Source organism: Gopherus flavomarginatus, chromosome 4 (assembly GCF_025201925.1).
Source record: "Gopherus flavomarginatus isolate rGopFla2 chromosome 4, rGopFla2.mat.asm, whole genome shotgun sequence".
Taxonomy (NCBI): Eukaryota; Metazoa; Chordata; order Testudines; family Testudinidae; genus Gopherus; species Gopherus flavomarginatus.
In genome coordinates this window covers 170073835-170085748 of record NC_066620.1, presented here as the reverse complement: position 1 = coordinate 170085748, position 11914 = coordinate 170073835, and the positions used below count along the sequence as shown (strand labels likewise).

At 40.2% G+C, this 11914-nt stretch overlaps 1 protein-coding gene across 13 annotated transcripts in view; it reads right to left on the bottom strand.

The window, feature by feature from the left end:
* DST (dystonin) overlaps nucleotides 1–11914 on the bottom strand; it is a 452383-nt gene that overhangs the window by 164546 nt on the left and 275923 nt on the right. For all 13 annotated transcript variants that reach the window (XM_050950494.1, XM_050950495.1, XM_050950498.1 and 10 more), the window contains 3 exons: nucleotides 10243–10377; nucleotides 2311–2399; nucleotides 203–338 (listed from right to left, as the gene is read on the bottom strand). In XM_050950494.1, the coding sequence (XP_050806451.1) occupies nucleotides 203–338; nucleotides 2311–2399; nucleotides 10243–10377 (360 nt within the window). The remainder of the gene's footprint in view (nucleotides 1–202; nucleotides 339–2310; nucleotides 2400–10242; nucleotides 10378–11914) is intronic.

Sequence of the window (11914 nt, the reverse complement as noted above, 5' to 3'; positions counted from 1 at the left end):
TATGCACACGTAAGACTACATATATTATACAAATATATAGAAACTGTAGTCATATGATTCAGGTCTCAGCTTATTGATACGTACAATCAAATACAGTTTCTCCTTTCATTGTTAACATATTGTTCCACAACCATGCAGTAAATCTAAAAAGAAAAATGTACAGCAGCTAGAAACACAACAACAAAATTTTCTGTGCTATTACCTTTTCCTCCATCTTTTCATCACCTACATTTTGTGCCCTGTGCAGTTGTTTCAAAGCTTCATTAGATAAAAGATTATAACCTTCTTGAAGGGACTTCACTTGTTTTTCCATTTCATTTCTCTCTCCAACCGTCATTCTACCAAAAAAATAGATACGATTATTATCAGATGTGAAAACTTCAGTAGGTGATAAGTTCTGCCTTTTTTGTTGGTTGTAAGTTCTGTGTATGTGATCATATAAATCAAATCGGCAGAATGATCTAGCAAATCAAATGGTGAACTCATCAGAAGACATAGGTTTTATTCCTGGCTTAGCTACTGGCTTGCTGGGTGAATGTGAACAAGTTACTTCACTTCCCTATGCCTCGGTTTCCCCATCTGTAATATGAGGGTAATCATAGTGACATCCTTTGCAAAGTGTATTGAGATCTATTGATGAAAAGTGCTAGATACTATAATTATTTTAGAAATGAGAAAAATCTGACTTGAGTTTTTGGGCCAATATTAGGACATATGATAAAAAAAGTTGTATGAAAACATTCATCAAATACAATTGAATAATTAATACATTTAAGTCAACTGGTGATCAGAAAATGAGGCAAAATTAACTGAAAGATGCTTTTAGTGAATTATTCCCTCAATTCTATTGTTTATGGTCTGTCAGCCAGTCTTCCATGCCTCTGACTGTTTACTGACCACCAGCCAAGGCAATGTGAATTCATTTTGATAGCAAGCACTCATGAGAACCACGGGAAACACTTTACTAAAATCCAAGTATATTACATCTACTAATTTCAGTGATGGATGAAACAAAACTTCTCTATATAACTTATATTTTAGTTTGTTAATATTGTAAAGTGTTTGAGGTCCTTCAAATGAAAGGTGCTGTATAAATATAAAAGTATTGTCATGTGTTGTGTCACCTAATCCAGGGAGCTGTTGTGAAGCCTGGGCTTACAAATTTACCTCAATTGTGGGCTCAATTGGAAAAACTGTGAGAAAGTTCATTAAATGTCACAATTACCTATAAAACAAATATTAATAGGAAATGAGAAAAGGTACAAAAGCAATTCAGAAAGCCTAAAAAAAATGCCTACTGATATAATTCAAGGACTGTGTTAAAATCATGCCTAGTAAATAAGAAAAGTGAGGAACCCGGAAATCAATAAACCCAATCAGTGTGTCAGAAATTAGGCCTAATAGTTAGACAAAATAACAAGAGGGTGAGATATTCCACCTGGCTACTGGAGAGAGCTTCACCATCATGGCTGCTACCCCTACAGTCTCCTGGGACACTGGACCTTCTTCATCCCAATCCTGAAAAATGTCCTGACAGACTAGGCCACAGAGAGGGAGACGGATGACGCTCCCATTTCCACTGGCTATAGTTAAATCCTAAAACACCATTTAGGATGCAAGACTTAGTCACAAATCTTCCTTCCCATCCCTCCCACTCCGTGTGTCCTTTTCCTTCCCTCACCTTATTTCTTCTCTTTCTTATCTCCTTCCTTTTACTTTCTGTCAAATAAGAGTCTGGCGTAGCCACCAAGGCTGCATATTTTGAAACACTGCTGAAAACCTGTTACCAGAAAGAGGAAGCTAAAGAAATGCCCTAAACAGCCCAATGCTGGTACAAGTTTGCCTGGTCTTGGGAGAAGCTGATAAGATCCTGTGCTGTGCCTGTGTTTTTCCAGCAGTTAGGCTGCAAGTGAGAGTCAACATCAGAGATAGAAGCTGCATTTTCTCTCTGTATCTCTAATAAAAGGTTAAACTTACTTTAATGATGTGTTTGCCATGGTATTAAGCAGAAGTGGGTCTCTATACATCAAACCCTGAACCTTGTTTAACACTGTTTAATAATTGGAGAGTGACTGGGTTATGTTAACGTCTTTAATGCTTTGGGCCCCCTAGTTCCATCTAAATTGATACAATCTTTTATACACCTAATCAAGTTCTCATCAAAATTACATTTAAACTAAACAAAAAGAACAAATAAAATATTACTCACTATAACTTGAAGATGAGAATACCAGTCTGTTCCTTATATGCAAATATGATGCAGTAATTTACAGTTACATTAACAAAGTGTTGTGATAAAATTTAACATACTTGTCACTGTGTTTAGCCAAAAATGACTGTGTAGTTTGCAAAGCCTCAGATATTTGTTCTCTCTTGGTTACTATTTCATCAGCGGAAATCTGAAAAATATACAATTAAAATTCAGTTCTCCACAGTGCACATGTCTGAAAAGAGAGAATGGAAAAGTAGCCAACACATACAACTCCATTACTTTCAGTCTGAGTATTGATGAGCCTGCCATACTGGGCAAACTTTGGGCATTTCTGGACAGGCTAGGCCTAGATAAGGTTAGTTGTTCGTCATGGCAAAAATATTGTCATTTTAAAAGGGGGAAAACCACAGCACAAATCTTTTTCTCTAGAATTAAGCTGTTTGTCATGGATAATTACTAGGGAAGCCAAATATCCTTTATTTTACAATATTTATTTAAAAGCATACAATATGTAGTATTCAGCTACACCTGACATATGGAAAGCCAAACTTATACAGATTTCATGAAGGAGTCTTGTTCAGTAGCTTCCCGACCAAGATGACAAAGATCATGACTTCAGAAAAAATACCTGAAAGTCACAGATTGTGTCCTGAATGTCAGCACTGGCTTTATTCTGCCAATGATTTTTACTATTAACTTCAATGGGAATGGAGGATATGCCAACACTGAGTGCTTTTGGAAATCCCACCCATAAAGCTCACTGCTTTTCAAACTGATACTTTGTAGAACAAATAATAAAAACTAAACTGGGACTATGAAACCGTAGTTACACTTAGGGCTATCTACACTACAGGGGGCGGGGGTGGGGAAGGGAGATCGATCTAAGTTATGCAACTTCAGCTACATGAATAATGTAACTGAAGTCAACATACACCTCTACCTTGATATAATGCTTTCCTCAGGAGCCAAAAAATCTTACTGCGTTATAGGTGAAACAGCGTTATATCAAACTTACTTTGAGACGCTGGAGCGTGCAGCCCCGCCTTCCGGGAGCACTGCTTTACTGCGTTATATTCGAATTCGTGTTATATCGGGTCATGTTATATTGAAGTAGAGGTGTACTTAGATTTGTTTTTTGCAGTGTCTTCACCGCAGTGTGTCCATGGGAGAAGCTCTCCCATCAATTCCCCTTGTGCTTCTTTTTGAAGTGTAGAATACCGGAATCGATGCTAGAGAGATTGGCGGTCGATCTATCGTGTCTATACTGGACATGATAAATCGACCCCGCTGGATCAATCACTGCCCGTTGATCCAGCCGGTAGTGTAGACAAGCCCTTAGTACTGGTCCTACACGAACAAATCTGTGAATCTGTAATACGTGGTCAGTATATCCTATATGAACAGCTTTGTGAGCTAGACAATGAGGACAGTGCCAAAGCTTTATGTTTGATGTTAGCTTGTTATCTGTATTCTGATCTACAAGGATAATTACATAAACTAAACTAAGTTATAAAACATTCATATGATCCTGAGGCTGCTCATATGACCATCCAGCCAAGTCAGCCCCAGGAGAGCAGGGAAGCACCATACTTCACAATTGGAAATTTATATTCACATAAACCACTTTACACCCATTAACTGCAGTAAATATCTGAAACAAGCTCATTCCAGAGGATAGCGTGAAACCTGGTAACTAAATATATTAAACTATATATTTAAACTACTGCTTCCCCGCCCCCCACCGAAAATTTTACAATTAACTGGGAGTGAAGCTTTTTAAGGTGCTGATTAAGGAGATTTCACCCTATATTTCTTACACTACACCCCAGTACAGATGACCAGGTGCTTTATTTTTATATTTGACTTTATGAACATTATCAATGTGGCAACTGATAATGAAGATAGTCAAAAACTATATCAGGTCTCTTAACACTAAGAACAAATAAAAGGTTGGGTAGCACAGTGTCTCTGACCAGAGTGGAGAGAGAGATGCTTGTTTTCTTACAACCATGTTATAATACTATATAGCAGGGTAGCTTACAAACTAGCAATAACAGATTTATAATGAAATATCATTATCTACACTGGTCCAGGAAACCATGTTAGCATAATGCTGATTCTAATCTGGACAGAGTCCCAGCTACTCACTGCCATGTTGAGAAGAAAGCATATGGGAAGAACCATGCATTTCTTCACCAGTTCAGCATCTTGGTTTCCTTTAAAAGTTAGGGTTGGTTGACAACAATAATATTCATAATTTTTCCACTGTTCCTATTACCCACTTATCACCCTCTTCTTGTGTACTGAATTAGCATTTCAGCTTTAAGAGACTCTCTTTCAGAACAGCAGGGATGGAGAGAAGCAGATATATGCAAGCCAATAAGTAGGAAGTCTCTTAACTTTTAAGTGTACATGTTATTTCTGAAAAGTGAGTAGAAGGTGGGGAGGGAGTAGGAGAGAGCTGGTGTAGTTAAGATGGTCTAGAGAACAGACCTGAGTTTTGCTCCCTCCCCTTTTTTTCCTGTATAAAAGCCATGAAGATAGATTGGTTGCCATTGAATAGCCAACATTTGTCAACAGTTATCTAAGAGTGCTACCTGAGATACAAGAGTGGTTTCCTAATCTATGAATGGGCTAAAATGAGGTCTCTAACAATTGTGTGGAAATTTTTAGCAAATTGTGATTTTTCAAAATGGTAGTCACCTGACTCATAAAGGGCTATGCCCAGCCCAGGATTGCTTCCATGAACACCAAAGGCTAAAGGGCTGCACAGATCACTCTCTATTTTAAAGCAGCACTTCTCCTTCTGAAGAAGAGATGATTCACCTTGTATGATAACTGGAGTTCTTCAAGATGTGTCCCTCTAAGGGGGTGCTCCACATCAGGATATGTGCATGCCTGTGCACTCTGGATTGGAGGCATTTTGTCAGTAGTATCTGTACCTGTGCACTAGACGCTCTCGTGCTCTAGTACAAGGGCATATAGGGAGGGGTGGATCCACCACCACTCCAGTTCCTTCTTAACCAAGGAAGTCCAATAAGAGACTTTGAGACAGAGGGGAATGAGGATAGGCAATGGAGCACCCAAAGGGACACACATCTCAAACAATTCCAGTTACTGCACAAGTTGAGTATCTCTCTTTCTTCAAGTGATGTCCCTGTGGGTGTTCCATATCAGGAGACTTCCAAGCAGCACTTCCATCACAGAAAAGAGAGTTGAGGAGGTGGATTCAGCACAGATTGTAGAACAGAGTCACCAAAAGCCACATCAGTTCTGGAAGCAGTCACAAGAGACTAGTGCTGGGAGACTGTGTATATCGAAGACCAGGTGGCTTCTCTGCAGATCTCTGAGATAGGCTTGTTTCTCGGCAGGGCAAGAAAGGTAGATTGAACCCTGGTGAAGTAAGCAATAACGCTTGGGAGATGAGTGATCCCTTGAGACTTTTAGCAGGTTAAAATCCATCATGCAACTCATTTGAGTGTAAGTTACCTGTCCTTTTATGCACCCTGCACTAGAGATAAAAAGTCTGGGCAAAGCCATAACGGACCTAGTCCTGTCTAGGTAAAAAGCAAGAGCTCTTCTTGCCCTTGGGTAAGTATGCTCTGGCTGTAGAGTAGCTCTGATGAAGTCTATTCGTTGGGTGGATGTGACAGTAGACTTTTCCATACTGAAGCAACAGGCCAGTGAGTGGAAGAGAGACAAGATCTTCTGGTTTCTGTCTGTGCTTCGAGGAATGACCAGCCTTTTGGAAGTCAATCATCCAGATAGGGGAAAATGATTATTCTCATTTGACGAAGATGGGATGCGGCAGCCAACAGAACTTTGGTAAAGACCATTTGAGCAGTGCAAAGGCTGAAAGGTACAACTCAATAGTGGTAGCAGTCTCTGTGCATCACAAAACATAGGAAACCTCTGTGTGAAGGAGGCATGGCTATATGGAAATAAATGACCTGAAGGTCAAGGAAGGCAAACCAATCTCCCAGGTCCAGAGAGGGAATTATTGCTCCTAATGATCACTTCTAATTTTTGCTACCACTCTGAACTGTTAAGTGTGGACAAAGCTGCTTATTGTCCTGAGGTCCAGAATTGGTCTCCATCCCCCATTGTTCTTTGGAACCAGGAAATACGTGTAATAAAATTCTTTCCTGACTAAGTCAGGTGAGACTGGCTTGATCACCCCCCCGTGTGAACAGGAACTGCACCTGATGCCTCAAGAGACTCTCATGAGAGGGGTCCCTGCAGAGAGAAGGAGGTGAGGAGGTAGACATAAGCTGAACTGGATGGAGTAATCTATAAATATCACCTCCAAGATCCATCTCTCCTAGATGATAAGCTCTCAGGAAGGTAGGGAATGAGAGAGAGAGAGGCCCCACCAGGGTGGAAGGGGGATAAGTGAAGCATAAAATCTGGAACAGGAGAGTTTGTGACTCTTCATCAATGGGTCTAAATGATCATTTCAAAGATGTTGCCAACTGGAATGTTGCAGTAGAGGGCAGTCCTTTCTATGAGAACCTGGGCTTCTTCCTGAAGGGCTGAGCTGTTCTAATGAGCTGGTAGTTGACTGAGTGAGACCGTTGAGCCATCTGTGACCTGCTGAACTTTTTCTTTGTCATAAGTGTAAACATGCCCAGAGATCGTAGCTTCACCCAGAATCCTTAAGAAAGTGAAGTGACCCATCTATAGCATTGCTGAATAACATGAGTCCCTTGAAGGGTGGGACAATCAATCGTATTTTGTACCTCACAGAGGATTGTAGACAAAATGCTCTACACCTGATTACTGCTTCAGCCATCTAATCAGGGCTGACGAGCTGTCCTGGCAATTGTCTGGCCATCTGCTATGAGAGTTTGAACTTGTTTCCTCTGATCCTGGGGTGAGCGTTCAATAAAGGGTAAAAATTTGGAATAGTTTGTAAAACTGTATTTCATCAACAGGGTTTGGTAACTAGTTACTCTGAAGTGCAGTGTGGCAAAGGAGTACGTTTTTCCATGCCAGAAGGTCCAGTCCTCTTTGTTTTTTATCAGAAGGAATGGAATGGAATCGATGTTGTCTATTCTGTTTGTTGACTGCTTCCATGAGCAGAGAGTTGGGTGTAGGATGGGAAAAGAAATATTTTGATCCTTTGGGTGGGATGTAATACTTTTTGTCCAACCATTTACACATAGGCAGTGCAGTAGCTGGGGTTTGACACACAATACATGCCCAGGCCAACAGAGCATCATTAATGGGCAGGGTGATTTTGCTCAGACAAGATGTGTGAAGGATATCCAACAAGGAGTGTTGGGGTTCTTTCTCTTTCAGTGGGAAATATAGGATCTCCTCTATACACTTCATAAGGTCCAGAAAAGTCTTGAAATCATCAGCATAAGATGGTGAGGAAGGCATGACAGCCTCATTTGGTGAGGAAGAGGATTTGCAGGAAGATGATGTTTCTTCCTCCGGAGCTCTTGCTCCTTTGTATGATTGCACTGTGTGGAGGAACCTGAGTGAGGCATTTGTTGCTCTTGATATATCCTCTTATGAGATGGTACTGGTAAAACTAATCACTGTAAGGGGTCTATAGGTTCCAATACACCCACCTTGGTGGGGTGAAAGGGAATGGGGCAAGACTCCACTGTTATCCTTGCTAGGATTAGCTGTATCCCTTGCTAGAGTGTACCCCGAGTGAAGGAGGTTGAAAAGGGAAATCCTGTATAGATAGTTCAGAATCTGATGAGGAGTCATCTCCTGTGCCAATTGGAGGGGCAAATGGTGTCAATACCAATGGTTAAATTGGCACTAGGGCCCCAAAGGGGTCCCGTAAATGCATGGGTATCAGAGGCTGTTGATATGAAGGTACCAGATGGTGCTGAGTTGGGATTGGCTAGAAATGTATCTGTGTGCCCTCAAAGAGTTTGGACTGGAGACCAAGATGGTACTGGAGGGCAAGACATCACTGAAAATGGTAGGAGAGAGTAAGTAGGCTCCGTCGGGTTAGATGATACTGGTGGGGAGTGTGTCTCTGCATTTCTCAGCTAAGATGACTCAGATGCTCCAGGAGCTGAAGGTCCACATTAGTCAAAAGACTGGACAGTACCAGGGACTCTGAGTAGGAAATATCGGGAGTCAGAATATCTGGAGGTACCATACATGGTGCTGAAGTACAATCAGTACGTCCTTCATGTCTGGTTTCTGGAGATGGTATCGATGCTTTCAGTCTGGCTCTGGAGTCTTTATGTTTTGAAGCCATAGAGTTCAGTGCCAATGTAGGTACTGCTTAACATAGTTTACTAGACAGTTTGTTGGTATGTGGCACGGTCTTCTTAGCCAGTGCCACAGTCTCAATAGCAGAGGTGATGGGAGCCTCAGCAGTATGCATAATGAGACACAAGGTCTCCTGAGACCTAGATCGAGTGGATGACTTTTCCTTTCTTATTTCCTGTTCTGGGGAAGGAACCCTTCTCTTCTTTGATGGTTAAGATGGTTCTGAAGGGCACCCTGGGTCTTTGCTTACGATCGCAATAGAGATGGTCACGAGAGCTCTGTGGATCTAGTGTACAGGGGGTTGACTCAGATCCTGTTGGTGTCAGTGAGTGGTCCATTAACAAGAGTTTGAGCCTGTCCCTCATCAACGTATTAGATCTGCTCTTATACTCTGAGTAGATCTTGAATTTGGAAGGGATGTGAGACAACTCAAGCGAGCTTTAACGTCCAGCGCTGCTGGGGAAAGACCTATGGCAGATCTGGCGGGGTTCAAAGCCTGGGTATTTGGGCATAGCCTGCACTCGAGACCGTGGATCAAAGGCCCGAGAAAAACAAAGGCACAATTCAGGCCAAAGAAAGGGAAGTGGAACCCCTGCCCACCTTCTTTTAAGTGAAAATTGTGCCAACAAAAATAAAGAAAAAAATACTTAGAAAATATAGAAGGAGGACACTGCAATGCTCATCTCAAGCTGCAGGCAGCTGAGGGAGAACTGGTGTGACAGCAGTTCCGCCTCTCACTATAAGATGGAGGTATGGATCCACAGACATTGCTGATGAAAAATCGCTGATCCAGAATTCACAAGCAAGCACACATCTTGAAATGGAGCACTCATAAGGACACTACTTGAAAAAGAGCCAGCTACACACAATACCTTATGTGGCAGCTTAAATGTGTCCCCTTCCCACTGGTAGAGTACTAGACAGACAATTAGAATTGCTTAGAAATATTACTCAGTGTCTCCCCTGGTCTCTTAACATGATAAAATAACAGTCAAGCAAGGGAAAAAATGCAAATAATGAGGCAACCTGACCACCAAATCTCACTCACAGAGCTTAGTGTGGGATAAGAAAGGATCCCAGCAGACCCACTCTGTATCTCCTTTCCCTAAAATAGCACTCTTGTGCGAGGCAGGAACGAAGCCACCTTCAACTGAAGAATCATGGGAGAGGAGACAGTATTGTCTTCAATGCTCAATGGATGAGAGTTGCCCACATCTATTCCAGCTCAAAGTACTTACATTTTTTAAGAAAATGAAAACTGGTCTGGGATCCCATCCCTTCCCCCCTCCCACTCCTTCTTTACTGGAGGTAGCATGGGTATTACTAGTGCTGTAGTAACTCCTGCAAGATGAGGAAACGGACCCAGAATTGGATGTACATTGTGCAGAAGGCAGAGATGATTTATATAAGCTGTATACCCAGTTGGTTCTATAGCTCCCAGGTTCAGAGTTGTGTTCCTTCTATATTAGTGGCCTTGTGCCTCAACTTTACCTCTGGATAGGTCATCCTTCTGTAGTCAGAACATGTTGCATTTTGGGATCTTCGCATCCCAGAGGGCAGACTATATTTTTCTTCTTAAGAGTGTTCCACAATATATTGTTCTCTTAAATGTTTTCATATTTGTAAATGTATTTTATTAACATTTTAAAATGTTTCCCTCAGAACCAAATGTGAAATTGAATCTTTCGAGTATCACAAAAATATTTATAGAAACCTTTTCACATATTAACCAGGACAAAGAACAACAACAACAAAAAGTGGTGCTCTATCAAGAAATCTTTCAGTACCTGCTGCTTAGGCAAGTCTGCCTTTTCAGCCTTTTCTCCTTCTCCCTTGCTGAGGGTCTTGTTGATGTCTGACACCCATTTCAGTAAATCCCCAGCTTTCTCAACATGCTCTTTCTTTTCCTCTTCCATTGACTTCTGGGGGGTAATGTGCATCGTAAAAAATACATTTATTTAAACAGTTGAGATAGTAAATTCTAACCTACTAACTCTCAATCCTCTCATAATGCCACTATTACCACAAAAGCTACAATAGTTTGAGTAGTTTTATTTATTTATTGTACCTTATGCATTTCTGTCGCCTATATGAAAATATATATGTATATGCAATATAACCGGAGACATTAATAGAGGTAATTCCTCCAAGATATTTGCACAGATTCTAAAATGGCTATGGTATATACATATTCCCACATGCAGACACATGAACCATTTTATTGAAAGTACAGAAACAGATTAACCTCCCAGCCACTACTCAGTAATTAAAATCTAAATAATGCTTGTAGTCAGAAAAGCTAAAGCATCTTCGAATTGCTGCCTTTCCATTAGCCTTATTTGCCGAGAGCCAGCACTGGGTATCACATTTCCAGAGTACACTGGGACAGGTTACTAAATTACATTTAGAAGGAAATACAGTGTTATTATAGTCTTCGAACCAAGATATACTGAAAAATAATAACAGAGGAGTCACCATTTTGTTTGCAATAAATATATTATGAATTTGTAGTTTGTGTCAAATAGTGTATGATTTTTAACCAGACTTTTATAGTAGTTGAAAACTTTTCAGTACTTAAAAATGTGTTGAAACGCTTTCACTTATCACAGGAAAAAAGGAAAGAACATTTAAAAATGGTTTAAAAAACTAAGCACTTCATATCAATACACCTTATCTTGTACATACTGCAGTTGTATGAAAAACTAATTGCACAGTTTTCTCTGAAATCAGTGGAAAATCATGTTGATGAGAAATTTAAACAATACCACTCCAGACTACAAATGTATGACCTAATTCTGCAAATGCTAAATATATGTGAGTAGCTTTATGCGTGTGAGTAGTCTCGTGTGCATAAGTGTTCCAAAGATTTAAGCCTAAATATCTGCACCACATTTTGATACCTTTGTAATATAAAATATTTAGTTTTTTAAGATTTAAGAGCAGTTTGAAATTCCAAATCAAGCCATCATCGCTGGATGAAATATTGTAATATTATATACAAAACAGCTCCTATTTTGAAGTTAATGGGACTTTTGCCTAATGAAACCATGTAAACACTGCAGCACTTCACGTCTATTATGAATTTTATTCCTTTATGGTGTCTAACTTCTATAGTATGTTATCACTCTCACATGATTACACAATAGTATTAGTAGTTCCCCACCAACAGCCTAGTGATCAATGGGAGTCTTTTCACTGAATGGACTTTGGATCTGGCCCAAAAGTGAGTACCAAAATCACTGTTTGATTATGAAGCATAATAAAGACTAGAAATTCCTATCTTAATGGGCTCAGTTGCTTCTAATAATCGTAGCCCTGTGTGGCAATCAAAAATAGACTTTTCCAAGGCTTCTTTGTATGTTAACTTCTTCTTTGTTTTGGGACATGTAATGGCTTTAACATGTGACTTGTCATCTTTAATTTTTGTAGCTGTGATAGCATCAATAATGCCATTCTTAA